This window comes from Pholcus phalangioides, unplaced genomic scaffold, assembly GCF_987345545.1.
Source record: "Pholcus phalangioides strain wild (caught in Gottingen) unplaced genomic scaffold, Ppha-v1.0 ptg000014l_1, whole genome shotgun sequence".
NCBI lineage: Eukaryota > Metazoa > Arthropoda > Arachnida > Araneae > Pholcidae > Pholcus > Pholcus phalangioides.
In genome coordinates, this window is record NW_028301607.1 from 8,853,601 (window position 1) to 8,876,858 (window position 23,258).

Genomic DNA, 23,258 nt, shown 5'->3' on the forward strand with positions numbered 1-23,258 from the left:
GACCGTATTTCATCGAGGGAGAAAAAATATGGTATGATCCTGTTTACTGATTGTCACAAATCTCAAAAAGGTATCCAAACTTAAATTTTAGCCAAAACTTTATTTAAAATTCAGTTTTCTATACAGCCACATCCGGACTGAAACTGGAGTCACATGATGAATGACTACATTTGTTTGAGAAAAAATACAGGATATTGTGATTCTAAATACGGGACAACGCCAATTATCGCCAAAATTGGCCAATGTTGCCAACTATTGCTGAAATAACTGAAAAGTCGCCAATAGAAGGAATTGAAACATTACTATTAATTGCAGTTGATTAAAATGAATTTTTTCGAAATAAAACCTTCAAAACATACAGATATGTGAGATGAATGATCTTGTAGGCTTCTTCACCTCCCATGTTAATAGGTCTGGAATGACATCAAAAAGAAGGACATGCCCTCACAAACGTGAGGATGTCTAGTAACCCCACTATATTATACAGGCGAAAAACTGCTTAGAGGTAGAACTTTTGCTGCCATCTATTAAATAAAAACATAGACAATTTGTCCTCTTTCCAGTTCCAGACGTAATCACTGCTGCCATCTAAAAAATGCAAGACAGATGTTTGAAAAAAAATTTGGCAACACATTGAAATCCAAAATGGCGGCCACTTTTGCTTTTCGGAGGTTGTTTTGCAAAAAGTAATTATTTCCGCATTTAGCGTTATAACATTGCAGGTTTTTCTTATTCGGACATTACTGATAGTTCAGAAATGCGTCTGAGCTGCGTGTTGGGCTTCAAATTCGTCAAGGGTATTCCTGGTAAGATATGGACCGGCCGTAACAGGTTCGTGCCACCGGTCTTGGCTAAAGATCGGCTCGAAACATGGAAGAAAATGATGTACGAGGAGGAAGTGATGATGTACCTCCGGAACCCTTATCTCACCGAAGAGGAGGAGAAGCTCTGGATGGAGAAACACCCCGAGCCGTACACACCGCCGGTTCTGAACATGGACAAGAAACCGCCCATTACACCCCGGGAAGATCGTGCCCTGGGTTTCCACTTGGACTTTCTCAATCAAACTAGATTCTGGAAATAGAATTTTGGTATCATAAGTTGCTAATGTAATGAATATGTAATGCTGCAGTACTAAACTCAATGTTCTTGTGTGTGGTAACGAGTTCAATTTAGTTTTAGTTGCTCTTCGTTTGAATATTTATTTTGTATTTTCGTTATACTATTGTTTTTACATAGAAATATATGAAGAAATTGAAACTCTTACAAAACAATGGTACCAATAGTCATTTGGCGATTAGTTAATTCTCAATATATGGTATACCTTTTTTCACCAATCTTCACATTACGGCAATACAGCACCAACATCCTCTGCTCCATTTTTCAACACTTTTGGGTGTAGAGTGAGAAAGATAGCTTTTTCTCAGCCGGGGATATCAAGGAAACAGTTATTTTTCTGGATATTTTGCTCAATTGAACTCGGAAAGAAAGTCATCACGTCTCCGCTGAGACTCTAACCCAGGCCCTCTTGCATACCGGGCAAGCATGCTGCCATCTACACCACTGGAGACATGACCCTGCCTTCCTTATTTTACATACTGTGGCGTGAGGCGCCGAATTAGAGGCATTAGTAGCCTCTTAACTTCAGGAAATGTCTCCTGTGTAGATGGTAGCATGCTTGCCTGGTATGCAAGAGGGCCTGGGTTCGAGTCCTGGCGGAGATGTGATGACTTTTCTTTCCGAGTTCACCTCAGCAAAATATCTGGAAAAATAACTGTTTCCCTGACTTTCGGGTGTGCCTATCATTATGTGGGTAATTCTAGCAAACAGCACAAAATCTACGATCTGGGGATAAATTAAAAAAAAATTGTCACCTAGCAGCAGTATACCACATATGGGAATTTACCAAAAATAGTTCATTGCCTCTCCTTGTTAGTGAATAAGTTGTACTATATTGACACGGGCAGTTAATTTTCTATAAGCGTGGTCAGAACCAATGTGTGAAATAACTTTTTTGTCTCACTAAAATTTAGAACCCTGACCACTGAATTGGTCTCAACTGGTACTACTACCCTTCATCTAGCCCAGCGTTTCTCAACCCAAGGACCACTAAAATTTCTGAAGTGTGATGTTGGCGACATATGACTATTTTGGCATAGTTGGAAACTTGGGAAAGGCAAGATTTCTACACCATCTCCCTGAACCCCAAAAAATACTTATATATCCAGAATTGCAACTGTGATCTGAGGGGAAAAAAATATTTCTAAAATCTTTACTTGGCAAAAAAAAAAAATGTATTTTATCCAAGAAATGACATCATAAATTTAATGTTAATTATCGCCATTGCATCAAAAAGAAAAATTTGTGAGGAGTCAAAATTTTTTGATTTCTTAAAATTCAAAATTGGCAAGATGACTTGTATATCTCTTGACCATATGTCCTGTTTTTCGACCAATGTGTTACTGTGATTTGAGAGTTGAAATGACAGATAATTTAACCTACTGGTTGGCAATGATTGGAAACTTGATTCTAGTCAACATAACTTGCATGATGTCACGTTTAAAAAGGGAAATATCCCTATAATTTTACTAACCTATTAACCCTAGAATACTACAATAAAAACTATGTTTACTATTTATACATCTATATTTCTGAGACATAAAGTTAATATTGTAGACTCAATGAGAAATCCTGTTATTATTTTTTTTGAAGAATTCCAAGCAGTGCGGAAACCTACCTAATTCTTATTCCCAAAAGTTGGCAGCTATGTTATATTTGTAGAATTAATCACAGTGACTGTATTGTCACTGACTATCCAGTGAAATACAGGTCCATCTTGTATTTCACTGGGTAGTCCATATTATTCCAAGGTGATCACCTCCATCTGAATCTGCACGTAGTTCTGAGAGAGAGAGAAGAAAAAGCATAAAGTAATGCATAATCTAGATTCCATAGTAATTCCCAAATTCCACAATAGGGGGAGACTATAGAGGGGAAATGTGAATTGGCGGCATTCAGAGAATTCTAATGATTTGACACATTCATTGATTTGATTATTCATTCTTTATTAAATTATGTGGTTTGTCGCTACTGTTACATTACAAGAAACTTCTGAAATTCTGAATTGAACTTGTGTTAGTCCTAATAGTAACACAGAATAGTGGTACCGCTCAGTATTGCTATAGAAATAGCCAACACCATTTTTGTAGGTTATCTAGATTTCTTTTTTTCTGCCACATAATGTACAATGAGGTTTGTTTTTTTCTCTTAGAAAAGTATGGGTCGTTCCTTCCATCCCTAACATTTCCTTATTTCGGTTGTTGCAGGATGGTTATCTCAAGGTTTTTCAATTCCAGTCCGGCAAGTTTGGCTAATTCACAAACAGCTGCACTTGCAAAGTTGAGGAAGATGACTGGCTATTCCATGTCGAATTGCAAGAAAGCACTTCAACTTCATCCCGAAGACCTTGAGAGAGCTGAAAAGTGGTTGCACGAGGAAGCTAAAAAACAGGGCTGGCTGAAAATCGCTAACTTAGAACACAGGCCTGCCATGCAGGGATTGATCGGGGTTCACGTTGATGGTACCAGTGCGGCGTTGGTGGAGGTGAACTGTGAAACTGACTTTGTGGCTAGGAATGTAGAATTTCAGGGATTTGTGGCCAAAGTTCTTTCTGTGTGTTTGAATAGTTTAGAGTCCCATGCTCTAGAGGTCGACTGCTTGAAGCTGGATATCGATGGTCAGCAGTTATGTAAGTTAGATACTGCATCAGGCACTCTGGGCGATTTAAATGCTTCAACAGTCGGGAAATTTGGCGAGAAAACAGTGATACGTAGGGCAGTTTGCTTCAAGACTCGAGGTAGTGTATTTTTGAGCAGTTTTTCCCATCCAACTATACATTCTTCAGATCTCTCCGGAGCAACACTCGGAAAGTATGGTGGGATAATCGCTCTGAGACCTTCAAAAATCGGTCAGGATTTTGATAGATCCACCATTGAAGAACTCGCTAGACATCTCTGCCAGCATGTTGTTGGTATGAACCCAGAATCCATAGGGACAATGCCGAGCGAAGACGAAATTCGGGAAGAAGACTATGCTGTCAAAGTGCAAGAGAAAGATATGAAAGAGGATATAATCATCACCGAAAATTCTCAAACTGACAGCGGTGAAGAAGAAGAAGAAACTTCTAAGAGCGATGAGAAAGTAATCGATGCAAATGAAACTAGTTTGTTGAGGCAGCAGTTTTTATTAGATCCGGATGTGACCGTTGGAGAACTCTTGCTGAAGAATTCATTGGAAGTTGTAGACTTTCATAGATTTGAGTGTGGGGAACAGGCACCAAAGCCTTTGTAAAATGACATTTGTTTTGAGCTAAACGCGTCAAACTGCGAATTTTCATTTTCTTCCTCCTACATTCATATCCTCCCTGCCAAAAAATAACAGCTAGTTCAAAAATAATAGCTAAGAAAAGTGAGCCAGGAATCAACTGTTGCAACTTTTTTTCATGCAAATAAATAGCTTGTAAGGAATTAGATATTGTTTTGACTCTCATTGCATCAAGAATTTTATTTCCCATGAATTTTCAAGATTTTTTTTCTCTTTCTTTAGAACCTGCATGAAATTTTTCTTGTTCTGTAACTTGTATGGTATTTTGACAACTTGGGCAAAATTGGTGTGTTCCAAGGTGTAAAAACACTGAGGACACTGCGAAAACCACTTCGCAACAAGAGTATTTATTACAATGGATTCCACTTGTGATGTTTTTCTAGAAAACTGTTGCAAAAAAAAAAAAATTTCCCTGTTAAACACTAGAACGATGGAAGCGGTAATTTTCACTGTAAAGTTACTTTGGCATGTGATTACACCCAAACATTTTATCTCAAGTTGTTGAAATTTCATGGCTTTTTTCCTCACCTTCTCAAGGCTCTTGAATTCCTGAAATTTAAATGTCCTAGAATGTGTATATTTTTTTTGCCCTAAAACCTTTTTTCTATAGTGGTCAAAATGGCCGCTACTGTCATTATAGTGTTAATGGGGATTAGTTGGATATAGAGTTGGGATCACGAAAATAAGTCATACTCAGGATTGCAACTGGACACTTTGTCAGTCGGAGCTAGCATGCATTTTGGCACCGTCGTGTAATGTAGAAAGGACAGTTATATGAAGGCTGAATTTGGCACCCTCTAGTACAGCAGACCTGCCTGGGCCTCGAGAAGAGTGGCCTCACAAAAGTTATATCTGGTTGAAATCTTCAAGAATTCGCCTAGTAAGGTCTCAGAAAAATCAACTGGCCCTGCCTGCGCTCTTCCCTAGTTGCAGCCCTGGTCATACTAAACAGGAAAATATTTTAAACTGCAACGTTATAAGTTTGGGCATAATCACATTTTTATCTTTGTGCAAGCTTTTAGCCCCAAAGCAAAATATGGCATAAACTATGACAGGCATCAGAGAATAATCTCTGGATAAATTTTAAGGAAATCATTTTTGCCGCAAAACATTTCCAGTCAGCCGAGGCAACATTATCTATAGTCAAAGGCCTCAGTGTGAAGCTTGTGGCATCACTGAATGTCATCTCACCTATAGCGCCCAAAGCAGAATGTTTTGCGACGTTCTGCAACGAGCCCTCATCTGACTGAAAATGTTCTGCGGTAAAAATTTGCATATACATAATAGAGTTTTTCTACACTTTTCTTAAAATTCTTCCAGATTGTTCTGCAACAGCACTGGTTGTTCTGCATCGCACATTTCAGCATATTCTGCTTTTGGGCCTATAGCCATTGGATATAGCAGGCCGGCCTTTACCTTTTTTTAGTATATCCAATGACTAGGTGAGATGACCACCTTCAGTGACTAACAAAGTATATAAAACATGGATTTTATTATAGGATGATTGATTCATACTCTTCAGTTAAAGCAACATTGGTGAGCGGAAAAAACATCACTGTGGTTAATAATCTATTTACATAATATTTCCTGAGAATGATTCATCATCACCAAGCTAAAACTGCTCTGAAGCTATGAAGATGAGATTTGGTTAGTAGTTTCATTTTTTGATGTTCAAAATACTGAAGAGAAGGGATTTTTTTGAAATTCAATACTTAAAGGGGTTATGAGAACTTTTCAGATTACAAAGTTCACATGAGCGAAGCTGAAAGTAACAGATAATTAACATTTTAACCTCAATTATTAAGGTAGAAAAATGTGCCAAGGCTGCCATAACAAGAAAGTACCAACCTACCAATCACATACTTACCAGGGCTTGACAAAAAAAAGTTGGTGCCAACCAAATTTCTTAGGGTTCAATCATGGTTTTTGATCAAGAAAAATGGTCTTCTCTAGACTTTTATGGGACTTCATATACCCTTATTGCGCAACAAAGATGCACTGTCATAAACTCAGAAAATTTCAATTACAATGTTTCAAACCTCTTTTGCAATTGCTTATAAAAAAAATGTCAGGTACCAACGTGGGCGGGGGGCACATGGCAAGTCTATCACCCCTAGGCGGAGACGTCTATGCGTGCTGATACAAATTTTCTGGTCTCTATGGCAACTTGACACTTGAGATTTGTCAAGCCCTGCTTTATACAGTAGCAAGTGAACGAATTGTAAACCGATAAGTTGTTTGCAAACTTTTCCTTCATTTAGCTCTTACATAGTGGAAGGTTCATTTGAGAAAAATCTGCTAAACCATAGTATATCAATATGGTTACGTAAGAATTTTGGTTCACTAATGTTTAAAGCAACATGCATATTCCAAAAGATGCACAAGATGTATAACTCTGATGAGATTTTATATTTTATTTCCCCTTACAATTCATTTCCATACAAATAACATTCAAAATTCATGATTGGAACATTAAAAATTTTCCCAGAAGTAACACAAGAGTTAAATTGCATATAGTTCCCTGTGGTAGTAAGTACTCATTGCAGTAGTTCAGATGCGGTAATATACATGAAGCATGGTCACAAAAAAAATGACACTACACATCTATCAAATAATAATGTCATACAATATGCACAGTCTCAATGAAATTTTCATTAATACCTAAATGATTGTGACTTACACATCTAGGATTTTCAATGTTGCCTGGCTAACGAGAAAAATAATGTGTACAATTCAAATAAGAACCATATTTTTTTTTTGGCTCGTGAGCACAGCCTGTGCCTCATTGGAAGAAAAACACTGATAATGCTACTTGTGTATTTACCCATGTCAGTTATGGGTTATCAGCTATAATGTGAATTTTCGCAATCTTTTTTTCAACAATAACAGCTCAGTTTGTCTCGTGCTGTTCGTTCATAAACAGATAAATAAGGCTTTTTAATAGGTATGTTTTGGCATAACGTGTGCCTTTTTCAAAAGTGCTACCATATACACTATGCTATCTGTGGAGAAGTTCCAGGTTAGTCTTGACAGGGACTCCAGGTCAGTGAGATCGTGTGGTTGATTGCCAACAGCAATCGCTGTGTGTCGAAATATAAGGATTTTAAAACCCTTTTATATTGTCATTTGTTTATAGAGCTTAGAGAATATTCTATAAAAAACTAACAATTATAAACTCTGGCATAGGCATTGAGCAACATGGCTCTTGCCCTGTGATATAGATCTAACAATCTGAAAGAGCACACCTGAAGCAATAAGAAAAGTGTAAACGATTCACCCCTCTAAACCTTTGGTTAGGTGCATTCAATCCAGTTTCTCAAGCTTATCGTTCCATCGCCCCCTTCAAAAATTATTCTTCTCACTCCCTCCCCCCCGAACTCAAGTCAACCCATAGGATCCTATAATAAACCATAAGCTTCTACCGCCCCCAGGGGACGATATTGCACACTTCTAGGAAGCACTGATTTATCTACCCATTTTTGTCCCTGCCAAAGAGCGGAGTTTACCACAAACAGAGTGGGACCTGTAGTAGCTTCTTGTGACTCACGCAAGGTTATCATGGTTTCTTCTCCAGTGCACTGTTGGTCTTTGTGAGGGGGACCTAATTACTTAAGTACTTTTGATTTCAGAATTTTCCTCCATGTTTCTTTTTATATACCTGCAGTAGTTTGTATATCTATGTTCCAGGCCTCTAATTCAATGATGCTGATCATTATCTATATATATACATTGATTTTATATTTGTGTGTGTATGCTCTCTATACAAATCTACAATTTTAGAACTATTGTAGCCAAATTTTGCATATATACCAAACAGGGCCTGACTTGACCAATAGGCTACTTTAAAAATTTGTCAGAGCTGGACAAATGCCTGAAATAGGTGAAAAACTGTTGGACAACAACAATGGTTCCTGGACCGGCATCAACAAATCACTTTCAGAATGTTTACTTTGGTTACCATGGTTTCCAAAAATGCATTTCAGACGTATATGCCTTCACAATGGTTTGTCACTTCTTTAATGCTGCCAATATATGTGTAATACTTTATTCCTTTACAATGGTTTGTCACATTCTCAATCCTCCCAATAATTGAAAAAACCTAGGCAGCGCTGGGTATTACAGCTAGTTTTCTATATCTGTGAGATGAATTGTGCCTCATTGCGTCCCTGAAAAAAAGATTACATTTTTCTCAATTATTCTCATATACAATATCAAAGATATATAAGACAAGTACTTCTCAGTAAGTGCTCGATTCCACACTTTCTTCACAAAGTACTCTGCTCTACATGAAACCCACAGAGACTTTCAAACCACTTGCATTGTTTTCTGGGGAACCCCCTCATACTGGAAAATCGGCACAAGTAGCACACAATTTCCCTGACGCACACCACAAAATGCGTCGAGACTGGTGGGATGATTATCAAAATACTGTCATTATCAACAACTTCTACTTATAGTTGACCTTTGCTACTCTCTCAGACTCATTGACAGATATCCTCTACTAATTTTATTCTTCCATCTCTCCTTCTACACTGCAAGATGGCGCCAAAATACGTGCTTGCCCCAGGTGACCCAAGTATCTAGTTGCAGCCCTCTCCTCTACATTTACCCATATAAGGAGGGTTCGTACAGTTCAAGGATCACTTGATTATTATCACCTCTAATCAAGACTCTGTTGACTGGTACCTTAACATTATCAACCGAAATGCACTTAACCAAAGACCGTCTTACTGTGCATTTTGATCAAGATATCAAGGACCGGTTCAATGGTCCCACCTCGTATCCATCAGCACAGGTACAAAGGTCTAGTATGTGCCATGTTCCAGAAAATCCTTTAATAACAGCATACAATTACAACTACCTTCGATTGCTGCCATGAACTCTCACAGATATGTGGCGGCTACTTCACAGCAATACCCACAGCTGGCAGTATCGGGCCCATCTGGGTACCCCCTATCACACTTCACTGGAGGTGTGATAGCGAAAACAAATGGACAATTTCTGTGAAGCAACCAAACATGCCGCACTTGAAAGGCATATTATAGAACGTACTGCTGCTGCTGTCAGAGTGGTGGGACACTAAATAAATCTCAACCTGCAGTACCTAAAAACTACCTACAGATACCCCCATAGACCAGGGGTCCTTAAACTTGCTGCCACTCGCAGCACCCCCTTTCCCCATTCAATGCTTATCCGCAAGCTCCACCGGCTCCCCAGAGCTGTTTAACAAAGAATCTCTTCGGAAAACCTTTATCAGAGTCACCATTCCGCGGTGCTCCTGTCAAAGGCGCACAGTTTGAGAACCCTTGGCATAGACAATATATTGTACACTCAAATCACCTCAGTCATATACTATGACTTTTGGTATGGCACAAAATCAAGCTGAAAATAACCAGCTAAACTCATAACTGACTATCAGAAAGTATCCCAGTGGCTACTCACGGATACAGGCATCATCAAAACCTTGGCTCACGCCATACGTGGTCTCTGTAAATTGAGAAAATTGAAAAAGTTTGTTAAATGAAACTGCAAGGAAATACAAAAAAAGTGACTTCAAAGCGCAAATATAAGCTTGTTTCAGTAAAAAGAGAGTTTAGTTTATAAACTTCCCCATAAGCCTAAGGAAAATTTTAATTTTTAATCTCAGAGTTGCGTCCGACTGAATGTTGCAAACTGAAAATACATCACTGTTTTTATAGTCACATTTGAGTATACAAAGCGTAACTGTTTCGAGACCTTTATGAGAGAGACTGGGAAGACAATGAAAGCTCTTGTCAGAGACATGCTCTATAAAAAGTGAAAATTTAGACTAGTCCGCATTACAAATGGCTGGACATTAAGAAACATGGTACTAATCCACGTTTCACTGAGTTAGCTTATCAAAATAGAATCATACACATTACGGAAAATAATCTGTGTCGTAATTATTAAATTTTCATCAGAAACTTAATACTGTTATCAATTTGCTTAATTTGATGTGTGAACTAGCCTATATAATTATAATGAGGGTTGAATATAAAACATGAATATGTGCATCAATCGTTCTTTTACAGCAGTGGTTCTCAACCAGGACTCCATTGAACTCTTGGGGCTTCGTGACTGCTCGAGAAAAATAAAATAAATTTTGAAAAACAATACTTATAAATATTTTTAAACAATAAAAATAAATCAGTAACTTTTCTGCATATATAAAAAAATAGGCCTACGGGCTCTGCCATATGAATTATATACCAGAAAGGGCTCAGCGAGTCAAAAAGGGTTGAGAACTGCTGTTTTACAGTAGCCAGAGTATGGAAGCTATGTATACATTTCTCGTTTGAAAACAATCTATTATCACTAAAACGCGCGAACACGTTCACTAATGTTGATATATGATGACATAGAAGATATTTCCGATCCAACACTGTTCAAGATTCATATTTCCTCACACTATTGATATCACAACAAAAAACCCATAGATGTATTACTTTACACAGCTGATTCATTTCTGGAATGTCATAGCCCATTCACCAAATCGCACATAAGCTGATGGTATGGCGTCTGGCGACACAGAGAAAAGTACTTTACAAGCACAGCTTTATCCTCGAGGGTGAAGCGTCCTCTCTTTTTGGCAATCTCACGGACTTGCATCTTCAGAATAGGAAGAAACGACTTGCAGCTCAGTTCCTCTATTTGCTTCTTGAGGCTAATGGGCACATTTCTTGATGTGTTCTTATTTAACGAAGAGACAATGTTGTTAAGAGATTTCACAATTGATGCAGCTTCGTTCAAGATTTCCTGATCTTTTATGATGGGCATTTCTGCTGTTAAAAAGAAAAATAAGTTTCATCATCAAAGTATAAGTACAATTTTAAAAAAAAAGTCAATAGTTTGAACACATGTATCATTGCATTTTAATCGAAGATCCTCTCAAATGATCTCTGAATGAATTGTTCACTGAACACTACAAAGCATGGGACATAAAAGATGAAGGCATTTTTGCTGTCAAAATAGTTTCCAATAAGCTCAGACACCCATTGCTACTGAACTGTAGGCAGAGGGGAACAGGGGCCCGTGCCCCCTCTAAGATGACAAAAAAAAATTTTAAATCTCTGTAAAATATGTGAAACATCGAAAATAACTTTATATGCTATCTTAATCAATTTCTGGTAATTTAAAACACTTTTTGAAGATTATTAACTGCAATTTCTGTCGAATAAATTTGTCATGCCTCTCCCAAACTTGGTGCATCCCCTACAAGGGTGATCCTGCGTACGCCCGACTGCAAGTGCACCTCTTGAAGAGATTTCTGGTGGTCTGTGAAATTCAAAAATAAAAACAATGTATATTGTTTTTACTTCGTAATGTACTGATGTAATGCAGTTCGGTGCTCATTATGAACAATGACATCAAACATATTAACAATGTTCATTATGAACTGATGTCACTATGTCAAACGATTTTTGTTCTTGAGTAATCAGTCTTATTCCCCAATGACTTACATTGAAAAATGGCCGAAAATAATTTTCAAACTCAGGAGAGTGAATTTTTTTATTTTGGAGGTCACAAATACCTTATAAAAGCAGGATCAAGTGAGTTGTAAGAAAGTATCACGAAAATATAATGTGATGAAAGGCGAATTTTCCCTAAAGAGACCAGTTATTGATCTCACAAACCATGAACACCCAAAGGTGACCATATGTCATTGGAACTGTTGTTAATCTACACTGGTGTAAGAAATTAAGAGAATTTGCAGACTTGGTCGATAATCTCTAGAACTACTGTACCGATTTTAATGAAATTTGACATGTACATACATTGATACAATACAAAACAAATAACCATTCAATAATTGTAATACACACGCATGATCGTGCGTAACACTCGTTGGAGTCGGAAGGTATGAAACAGCGGTTGAAGAGTAAACAAAAAAATGGGTTAATAGATGAGTTAATAGGGGGTATGGTCCCCTCTTACAGATATAAAGGTCTCGCAGCGCGATTTCATACTTGAAATAAGGCAGTTTATCATTTACTGTGGCAATTGGTCCCACTCGTTCAGCAACGCTGTTTTCATTCCCTGGAAGGTTCCCGGAGGGGGGGTTGCGAGTTGCAATTGCCCTCCCCAGAGCATCCAAGACATGCTCTATAGGGTTAAGGTCTGGAGATCTGGCTGGCCAATCCATGTGGCGAATATCCTCACTCTCTAGAAAATCGTCGAACAGAAGAGCTCTATGTGGCCTCACGTTATCGTCCATTAAAATGAACTCAGGGCCAACTGCACCCCTGAAAAGGCGAACATAGGGCTCCAAGACCTCATTCTTATACCTCACACCAGTCACAGTGCCTGTTTCAAAGACATGGAGAGGTGTGCTGCCATCCAACATGATGCCTGCCCAGACCATTAAACCTCCTCCGCCATAATGGTAGATTTCGCGGACATTGAAGGGTTGGTAGCGGGTCCCTGGTTCTCTCCATATGAACGTACGGTGAGAATTGGTGCTTAGGCTGAACCGGGACTCATCAGTGAAGAGAACGGTCGCCCATTGATCCATACTCCAATCTCTATGCTCTCTGCACCATGATAAACGGATTCTCCTGTTCGTAGAAGTGAGCGGAACGCAAACAGCAGGTCTTCTTGCAAACAACTCTCTCTCATGAAGTCTTTTGGAAACAGTCACCCTTGATACACGGGTTCCTGTGGCTGCATACGAGTCACGAGAGAGCTGAGAAGCTGTAGCACTTCTGTTACGCCTCGCTATAATCGACAAATGGCGATCTTATCTGGCCGTCTTGGCTCTTGGACGACCTTGCCCAGGCTTTCTCTCGATGGATCCAATCAATCATCAAAAAAGGGGACAAGAAAAAAGCTGATTTGAGCCCAAAAACTGCAGATATATATCCAATGATGTATCTCTTTTGGTTTCTAACACGCTTTTGCATTGTACCCTCACAAGTACACTCTCTAGGTCACGCTTGTAGTCACTATTGATCTGGTCCCTCTTTTAATCTTTCACATGCTTTCATACTCTCTGTCTTTTTTTCGGACACCTGGTCCCTACTCTCAATGTAGAGACAGATTTGTGGCTTTGCCACTTTTCTCACATTTTAATCTCATGTTCTTGATCACTCATTCCATAAATTTACCTTCCCCTCCGGACTTGCCACCCTGGGCCTATAGCCAGGTTATCCCTCCTGTAAATACTCCTCTGCATATATTATGGCGATTAAGCATAAATGGCAATTGTTGCAATTTCTTTGATAAATTTCATTATGTTTCATTTTTTACTGGTGATTATGCATAACATCCAAGGTATGTTGGAAAATTTGGTAAATGCTAAAAACTACCCTACCCTACACTGGGCCCAGCGTGGATCCAGGTGTGTGATTATCCCACCCAAACTCCGAAATATATGGGTGAAAAAATAGGTCTTTGCAAAATAAAAGATGACCAACGAACCTACACAATAGATAGAACCTCCCTATGCATCATTACCCTGGTTCCACACCTATCCTCGGCTAGAGTTCAGTAAGCTTCTTTCTAATGGGGGGGGGGGGGTTGTGCATGGTTGTCTGTCTCAACATCATCTGAGGGGGCCCCATGCATAGCTGGAAGTAACAACTTACATTCAAAAATCATGTCACATCAAGTAGGACACTATATGTGGCCCCGGGTCATGCTTACATAGGCAAGTGTGACCCTGGTTCTATGGACAGCTCTGCTGGATTGTGAAAGTAGTCAGATTTTTCCTAACATATTTCACTTCAAAGCTTCATTTCTTTACAACTGTCTGTGGTCCCTTTTACCACTTGTCATGGCTCCCCTTTCATCTGATTTTCACCCCTGGCCACCTTAAAAAATCCCAGAACTGCAAGGGGGTCATACGGTCGCCAGGTTGAGAACCACTAATCTAAATAAGAAAACTCTTTATGGCAATGGGACCTATTTATCAATATGAAATGGTGAGACGCCTGGTGCTAGAAATTCTGAGAATTATTTGCTCTGATGGATGTAGGGCTAGAATATCACAACTGCAGTATTCAACATTCATTTGTATTGTGGTTGATATCATATAGAATTTTGCTTGTCAAAAACAAAAGGAAAGGAATTCAGTACATTCAAGTATAACAGATACATAAGAATGTCTAACTATGCTCAAAACAAGTCTTTTTTGAAATCTGGGTGATATTTGCAATGAAAAGGGAGAAAACATCTTTTTCTTACTCAAAATCACCTGGATTTGCAAAAGACTGAAGATAAACTTCTTTTTTTTTCAAGATTCTGATTGTGTTATTCAAAACATGTTGTACACCACAAAGAATGATTGACTTTCCAAGTTGACCACAGACACGATGTGGCAACAGCTATTCTCTTCTTGCACAGTACCATGGGGCTTAATCCCTTTGGGAGTGTTTTCATGAAGAAAGGAAGGAGAGGCATGTAACTGAGCCATCGTTGTCATGTTTTAACAAAGGTGTTGGGGGGGGGGGGAAGGAAAAACTGTAAAATATGTTCAGAGCCATTTAGAAACAGATATTTTATGTCTTTCTTTTTTTTTCACGTGCAGAAGCATACCAGAAAGGATTTTTTTACACATATTTTTACGCGCAGATCCCTCAGTAGGTTAAGATGGGATTTGAAGTTGCTGTGTCAAATCATTTGAGGTTAAAAATATGAAACCACTCTTGGCTGAAATATCACACCACCCTCGACTGAAAATATTAGCTCATTTGTGGCTGAAAATATCAAACAATACTCGATTAAAAATATCAAACAATACTCGATTGAAAATATCAATCTATTCTTAACTGAAAACATCAGCTCATTCTTAGTTGAAAATATCAAACCATCCTTGATTGGAAATATCAGCCCATTTTTAAGATGCTGGAAATATCAGCCACTTACAACTGAAAACACCAGACTGAAAATATTATCCTATTCGTGGCTGAAAATGTCAAACCATCCTCAACTGAAAATGTCAAACCATCCTCAACTGAAAATATCAGACCATTCTTGACTGAAGACACCAACCCATTCTCAACTGAATATTTTTATGTTTGAACACATCTGTTATATTTATTTACAGATGAACTAATTTATCATTGATAAACTCATTTACCGATGAAAATACCAAATCGTTTTTGACTCTAAATATCAAAAATATCATGCGTCATGATATTTTGAAACTATCAATATGAATATTGGATATATATCAGCGAACCCAAATGTAGGCTTTTTTTTTTTCAAACCGAGCACAACTCAGGTCTGTCGCCATAGGCAATTTTCTACCTAGTGAGTTGTGCCGGAAGTGTAATTATGTGTACCTAACAGTCTGAGCGCGTATCTAGTGTTGTGTATGATTTTTCAGAGCTGCCATCTATATCTCAGAAGTGAAGTGAGTGATGTGTAGTGACTGAATATTTGTACTGTTTGTAGGCCTGTTGCTCTCTGCGGCGAGACTTTTTAACGGAGAGATCGGCTCGCATTTGCGCCTCGAAATTGGGAACCACAGAAAACCAACTTCAGCCGACCACCACTGTGGCGACGGTGGGGCTCGAACCCGGGTCCCTGCGATGCGAGTCCGTCACTATGACCACTCGACCACCACAGCGGCCCAGATGTAGGCTGCAAGGAACTTCCCAAAAAAAAAATATATATATATATCAAAGACTGAAAAAGAAGCTTGAAAAATATCCTTGTTTGGATGGTTGATGGCTTCTTACAGTATCAAAAACCATCTTTCATAGAAGCTTACTCAGAAGAGCACCTTCACCAAGGACTTCTCGATACATGTATAGCGTAGTTATTATTCTATAAAGGAATCTGTAGATTTAGAGTATGGCACAGGGTCTCCTCCAGTTTTCATCATATTGGCTCAATGTGGATGACTGGAACCATGATTCTAGTATATTTAAGATGCACCCGATTGGCATAGTGGTAAGATGCTCGTCTATCACCATGAAGATGGCTATCAGATCTGCGGGTTCAATCCTAGAGAAGGGCATAGATAGTAAGTTTTTTACCTAGGGAAGCTGAGGCAATTACCAGTAGATGATGCCTTTATTTTCAACCCAACTTGATCTGTAGTAAATTGCTGTATGGTGATATGACCGGAGTTGATGTGCGGCAAAATAGTATATTTTAGATTCAAAAAAGTGAGCGGAATCATACAAACCTTTTGTGCTTATGCTGCGTACAGTCTGCTGACTTCCAGTGCTTGCAAATGGATCGATCTCGGAAATTGGATAATCCTGATCCTGTTCTAATTGCACTGAAAAAGAATTATATCATTTGATGAAAAATTGGAATTATAAAATAGTCTTGCAATTCAACCCTAACCCGTGACTGAACTAATGTTAAATTTTCGAAACCATCAAAAAAAATTTTGGAGCAGTGTTATTCATATTGTGCAGTGCATGTGAAGTCCCAAAGAGTTCTATCATTAAACTGCGGGACAGACAGAAAATTTTCTAGCCCAGCAGAAGCCTTATTTTCTCACACTTCCGATCAAAGAAAGCATTTTACACACCTGCTACTGGTTGACTTCCTGCATTCAGAGTATTCCTGCTGGAGGGGAATGTCATGTCAAACTCGTCATCCTCATCCATAGCTTTTGTCGAGGCATCTGAACCAAATGTACTTAAAGGTGGATGAACTTCCATGCTTGTGTTCACGTTAAGTGGATATCCTATAAAAAGAGCGAAATACATGTTTACATTTGTTAATGTAATTGTAAATTCCAACGGAATAAAAATCATCATTACATATATATCTAGGGGCCCTGGAAATCCCAGGCTGACTTATCTACCATCCTTCTGTAAAGCTGTACCCCTATATCGCTCTCTTTTTTTAATGATTAGACTTCACTTCAAAAAAAAAAAAATTGTGTACCTCGTCCAACAACTGATGGAGAGGGACTCCTGAAAGCATTTTCTGATTCAAGTACAACTGGATCTTCATTTTTTGGCGCTGTTGAATCGTTTATAACAGCAGCAACATCATCATCACATATTGTTTCATCTGCAGTTCTGAATCCACTTGTTGCGGGTGATACAGATCTCACCTGTCATGGGGAACATAAGCAGTAATCAATCAAGCAAGGAAAGATGGAATATCAAACCATTCTAGTATTCTTATTGATCATAATGTGAAGTGCTTTGATTATTAATTATTAAAATGCTTTCATGTTCGAAAAATTCAACACTTTTTCCTTCCGATAGTCATCAGCAAGCTGCACACAATTGGCTCTAATTCAAGAATACAGTGGAACCTGGTTAAAGCCCTCCCTTCAATACCATGCGAAACCTGCTTTGCACCAGAAAATTTGTGAGCAAATCTTTCATTTCTAGGCTTTATATGCATTATTCCGTGATTCGATATAACGCCAAACTCTGTAACAGCACCTGCTAAGGACTAGCATAAGGGTTCGAGGATCAGCCTCAATTCTGTCACTCCAAACACCACATGATTGAAGATTGCAGCTGATCGGCATTATTACTGTATAATTATGAGAATTGTTATAAATAATATAAATGCCTTGCTTCACTGGCAGATGGCTGCAGACATCAGCTAGGGTAATAGGGTCTTTATATTGTTCTTTAATATCACATATTTACTCGGCATTATTGGGCAGTTTGTCCTGTATTGTTGGCATTTTGATGTTGAGTAATCTCGATTATTTTTGTAAGTTACCTGAATATGTAAATTTCCTTGTGACGTCATATTTTTTCATATGAAGTAAATCAATTAGTCCGAAAATTTCTTCAACTCCTGTTTACATACGGCTCGTGATTGTTTTTCACTCACTTGTCGCAGCTCAGCTAATCTCATGAAATAACTCCCAAAGCAGAATGTTTTGCATTGTGCTGCAACGAGCCCTCGGCTGACTGCAAATGTTCTGCAGTTCCCGTAATAATATTTTCTATATTTTTCTTCAAATTCTTCCAGACTGTTCTGCAAGGTACGTCACAGATTTCAGCACATTCTGCTTTGGGGGAAATAACATACTCTAGGTCTAACATTTAGTGCCTGGGCACATAATCATCAGCTGGTCCGGAAGGTTTTAATTGTCTAATTTGTTTTAGCTAGTGTATTCTCCAGATGTCTGGCTTGCTTTCATCTATTTGCTGTGGTCGTCACACTAATTGAATTCCTGCCATATGTGCTGATCTTCCTCAAAGCAGAATATGCCAAAATCTATGTGCCAACATATGTCACAGAACTGGAGGAGTCAGTGCTACTGCATAACAATCAGGAAGAATTTTAAGAAAAATGTAGAAAACACTATTATGGGGATTTTTACCGAAGAAAATTTCCACTCATCTGAGGGCTCATTGCAGAACAATGTGAAACATTCTGCTTTGGGGTGTATGAGGAATTGCTGCTCAATGTGGATTTCTAAACTTGGTCAACATCTGTGATCGGTAGACACACACACACACACACACACACACACACACACACACACACTCTCTCTCTCGCTCTCTACGCCCAGTCATTTGGTCAGACATGACAAAAACAAGGTGGACTTCTACTGGCTTGCCCTAATTAGTCATTTCTCAGAGTGGATATGAACGTCTCCTCTCTGTTCTTGCTGCCACTATACATAACAAGAAACTGAGGAAGTCTACATATCGCTACCAACAGATGGTCAATGAACTGACATCAAACACAGAAATACAGAGCCGGACAGTTGGCAAGAAATTTACCAACTAATCACGAGCTGTATATAAATTTGGTTATTGTGAATATCGAAATAGTAATTTCAAACTCAGATTTTGAACAAAATTTTGAATCATCCTGACTTTAACGAAAAATGAGATGTAAAATTTATCATGAATAAATCCTTGGTGAAAAATTAAATTTTGTTTCCTTTCATTTCATAGTCTGTAAATATTTGGATAAACAAAAATGTACCGGGAGTGCACCTCCTCATAGCGCTAGAATCCTGCAAAGTAAATGGTTGTGTTACATTGTGTTTTGGCAATATATATATGTAAAGGGAAGGGTTCAAGGTTAGGGAGCCTCACCCATACCTCATTTATGCTACAAGTATATTTTCTTGTTTTGTCCAAAGAGAGATTTTGAGGAAACATCTTGATAGAGCTTGACAAATCCTAGTTGCCAGGGCGACTAAAAAATTGGGATTGGAGCCTAAAATTTCATATGTGTGATTACGGACTACAAGTCTGAGAAGTGAGGGCAGCACAAAATTTTCAAAATAGATATCGGCATGTTTTTAAATTTGTAAAAAAAAATCACAGAGTTCCAGAAAATTAAAAAAATTCTGATATTTTGGACGATTTGTTTTGCAAAAATTTTTTGTGCTAAGAAATTCGGGCTAGCACCTAAATTTTTTTTCTTCTGATTTTTCGAGCCCTAATCTCATAAGAATTTCACTAAGGTGATCATAAAGATATATTGTCAATGTACCCTCCTTTTAATTTGGACATGCATAGGGGAAACAAGGTGTTATTGTTTTGGCGCAACTTTTGTATACAACTGATTGGCAAAACTTTCTCTTGTACAAATAATATGGGAAGAAAAGTAGGCTAATACGAATATTACCCTCGGTTCCCTCCAACTTGCATGTCTTTCAGTATGTGGACTCTTGATAGCATGTACTTTGGGGAAATCCAACTGATCCGGACTCGACTCGCTGCTCCCAGGTAAACTTAGTGAACATTCTGGAGTTTCATAGTTAGCTGTGTCATCCGTGACTTTGTCGAGTGCTTTCACTGTTGGAATGCTCTGGTTATTACCTATCAATGGGTCAAAACATCCAGTGTCTTGCATAAGCAATCTGTTCAGTTGTTCGAAATTCTCGTGCTTATCAACAGACTGAATTTCCTTATTAGAAACATTATCCGCAACAACTTGGGGCTCAAAATTCCTCGTGTCCTGCATCAGTAGCTTTCTCAACTCTTCTATTTTCCCGGATGAAGTTTTCGAAGTCGTGTCCAGCAAAGGTTCGAAATACTTTGTGTTTTGCATGAGCATCTTGTTCAACTGTTTAGCTTTATTGCCCGCATTCGAAGCGGTGGCATTGGATTCACTTTCGGAAGACGTCAAAGTTAGCTGCGACTGGTCATCTGAGCTACTTGTCGTGGCAGTGGCCGCCATAATGTTTTTGCTGATCTCTTCGATCTTACCAAAATTATCTTGAAGGAACTGCTTGACGATTTCCAACTCTTCATCTCTGACACATTGGGATGATGGTGGTGGTGGCTTTGGAACTTCTGGCAACGGGTCAAGTTTCTCTGGCTCAGCCGTAGTTTCTTTCCCTTGAGTACCGAAATTGAGAAAAATATATCGCTTTAAACCTTCAAGGTCATCCATGTGGGAATCAGTTGACGAGTTGCTAGCTTCATTCAATATATTATGATTGACTGTAGATGTTGCATTTGTGTTTCCTGAACTTTTCTTGAGAGTTTCTTTGACGGCCGATTTTTTATTTTTGGTCTTATGTTTCTTTCTGATGTTATCGCCAGCATCTCCTACAACTGCTCCTTTAGGCTGAGAAACTTTGGAGCGATTCACCTGTGTATTGTGGCGATCATGATTTTTGTCTGCTTCTAATGGTAATTTACCGTCATCCTTTTGGTTTTCTGATGGCGAAATCCCAAGTGGCACACACTTCTTACTGCTCTGTATCACATCGCAAAGCTCAATCGGTGAATGATCTAAAGCCATTATATTTAACATTGGAGGTACTTTATCAGATAATGGCAGAGAAACAGGTTCAATTGATGATGCTTTCTGAGACACATTTTTACCAACAGATGAAGGAAGATTAGTGACACCCTTATTATTTACAGAGGTAACGAGTCCTTGAGCTTTATCAAATTTGTTTGGATCGAATGACGGCGGAAATTCATCCTGTGATGGGTTAAGACTAGAATGATCCGTAACAGCACTGACGTGGCGAGAATTTTCCATTTCGTTTTCATAGGATGGCATGAAACCACCGGTATTCACGAGAACAGCATCATTCAAAGACGTGGTCATGTTCTGACTCGAAGCAGGCGTTTTGGTTTCCTGTGAATCGGTCTTCTTCGACTGCGACTGAAGATAAGTTGGCGGTATCACAGATCCATCACTCGAGGATTGCGAGACTGGCTTAGGAGTGACGCTCATTTGTAACGCTGAAGTCTTTGGAATCTGCAAGTTGGAATCCACCTCGGGTGTCTCAGAGACACAAGTTGGGCTTGTTACATCCTTGCTCGGTGACTGTACAGCATTTTCTTTCCTTCCTTTCATTACATCCATGACACTTACAACGGGTAGTTTTAAAGATTCCAAACTACCAACATTCTTATTTCCTGCATCAGAATTTTTATTTTCAGAATTCTCCGAACTCCTAAAGAGATTAATGATACACGGACCGTTCGTAGATGAATTTTTCGCGGGTGATCTATGTGAACCATTCACTGCCACTTCTGAACTTTTTAGAGGCGATTGCAATGAATTAATTTGTTTTTTCTGAAGCTTGGCATCTATCGCCCGTTCACATTCTTCTAGTCTAGCTTTTTTCTTGAACGATTCTACATTCTCTAGACTCGGACAACGGGAATCCAACGAATCAACCTCACTCAATCTATCATCACCATCTTTATCAAACCTTGAGAGAAATTCTACTTTGGAGAGAATTTCTTGAACTTTGAACGGCGCCAGTCCATACCCAGATATATTCGGTAAAATCACTTTGTTGAACCGATACCAAAGAGATCTTGCGGGCTGTAGAAAATCCTTCTCCGACCTCATCGCTTCCCAAACATTGTGGCAGACAGAGTCGCTGCCACAAACGTTAACAAAAATATAACTCAGTATCATTAAATCGTCGTCTCTCGAGAAATCCTTCCGTACCTTCTTCTCGAGCAATACCTGCAACTTCTCGCGTACATCTGTATCGATGGGTAAGTGACTAACATTCTTTAACATGTGATCATAACATATTGACACTTCCAACAGCGAGCGTTTCAATACCCGAGACAACTTCTTACAAAGTTCCATGTCCGATAGACACATGAAGTCCTTCTCGTTGTCCAACATGAAACGCGAGACTCTCTCAAGGTAATTCTTACTGAATTTCCGTAATTTAGCAGTCACTTGACGCTTCAGTAGCTCCTCCCTGGGTCTTTTAGCCCTGGTTGTGATGGCGCCACTGTCGCCGATGATGCTGCCGCTGTCCTCGCTGATGTCACTTGTTTCCATTGACTTCAACGTCACTCGGTATTTGTCCTTGTCGAGCCTACGGTTCCTCTTTATACAGTCATAGACATACTGGACGGATATGGTCTCCTCTTCGTCCTTAAGGTTCATCACTCTACTACCAGGTTCGACAAGCCGGACCCTACCAGGTCTGTAATAGGAGTGGAGCACAGCTCCACCTTTCTCGATCAGGGGCTCCAGCCTCGCCTTCTCCGAACAAGATCTCATATAAAATTCGATGGGTTTGCCGTCTTTTTGAACGAACAGCAAAGGACTGAACTTGTACTCATTCATTTTTCATTCGTACCAACAAACTCGCAACCCACACGGGCATGTAAACATCATGGACTGTTGTGAGCTGTGTTTTGTTGCCACATTGGTAATTCAAAAAAAAAAACTTAAAAAAAAAAAACTGATTCAGAATTAGTTTCAATTATCAAAAATTATGAATAATAAAAAAAATTATCCTGGTATCATATGTCTTTGACTGAGAATCTAAATGCGTATACAAAAATTTGAATGAATTATTCAAAATTTTTTTTCCTATGCATGCGAAGAAATTGACCATATCTTATGAAAGCAAAAACGGGATATTTCTCGCCATGAAAAACACAGGTCTCGTTTCTCACGTTAGCACAGCCCCCATAAAAATTGAGGATCCCCGAAATTAGCTGCCTTTTGTATTG

At 38.9% G+C, this 23,258-nt stretch overlaps 3 protein-coding genes across 4 annotated transcripts; 2 read left to right on the forward strand and 1 right to left on the reverse strand.

Annotated features, from left to right (window-relative positions):
* The first annotated feature begins 597 nt into the window (after positions 1-597).
* On the forward strand, positions 598-4,526 carry mEFTs (elongation factor Ts, mitochondrial). The gene is made up of 2 exons (XM_089241688.1): positions 598-686; positions 3,327-4,526. The coding sequence occupies exons 1-2, from the start codon at positions 607-609 to the stop codon at positions 4,348-4,350; spliced, it is 1,104 nt and encodes a 367-aa protein (XP_089097814.1). The 5' UTR covers positions 598-606; the 3' UTR covers positions 4,351-4,526.
* LOC149078094 (uncharacterized) lies at positions 674-4,526 on the forward strand. The gene is made up of 2 exons (XM_089241689.1): positions 674-1,158; positions 3,327-4,526. Exon 1 carries the CDS (start codon positions 758-760, stop codon positions 1,082-1,084), a length of 327 nt encoding a protein of 108 aa, XP_089097815.1. The 5' UTR covers positions 674-757; the 3' UTR covers positions 1,085-1,158; positions 3,327-4,526.
* A 5,426-nt stretch (positions 4,527-9,952) lies between these two features.
* LOC149078095 (uncharacterized) lies at positions 9,953-22,946 on the reverse strand. Of its 2 annotated transcripts, none has more exons than XM_089241691.1 (5): positions 19,930-22,946; positions 17,254-17,425; positions 16,892-17,050; positions 16,538-16,633; positions 9,953-11,183 (listed from the first exon to the last, which is right to left on the reverse strand). In XM_089241691.1, the coding sequence occupies exons 1-5, from the start codon at positions 22,864-22,866 to the stop codon at positions 10,879-10,881; spliced, it is 3,669 nt and encodes a 1,222-aa protein (XP_089097817.1). In that variant the 5' UTR covers positions 22,867-22,946; the 3' UTR covers positions 9,953-10,878. The 2 variants fall into 2 exon arrangements, with proteins under 2 accessions (XP_089097817.1, XP_089097816.1); XM_089241690.1 differs by having other exon boundaries at positions 10,001-11,186; positions 19,930-22,928.
* Positions 22,947-23,258: the final 312 nt, after the last annotated feature.

Excerpts from the sequence above, each read along its gene's own strand:
- mEFTs (XM_089241688.1), top strand. The coding sequence starts at position 607 with ATGTTTGAAAAAAAATTTGGCAACACATTGAAATCCAAAATGGCGGCC. Across the intron at positions 687-3,326 it reads CGGAGGTTGTTTTGCAAAAA|GATGGTTATCTCAAGGTTTT; the intron begins GTAATTATTTCC and ends CGGTTGTTGCAG.
- LOC149078094 (XM_089241689.1), top strand. The coding sequence starts at position 758 with ATGCGTCTGAGCTGCGTGTTGGGCTTCAAATTCGTCAAGGGTATTCCT.
- LOC149078095 (XM_089241690.1), bottom strand. The coding sequence starts at position 22,866 with ATGAATGAGTACAAGTTCAGTCCTTTGCTGTTCGTTCAAAAAGACGGC. Across the intron at positions 17,051-17,253 it reads TCCATCAGTTGTTGGACGAG|GATATCCACTTAACGTGAAC; the intron begins GTACACAATTTT and ends CTCTTTTTATAG. Across the intron at positions 16,634-16,891 it reads AGGAAGTCAACCAGTAGCAG|TGCAATTAGAACAGGATCAG; the intron begins GTGTGTAAAATG and ends ATTCTTTTTCAG.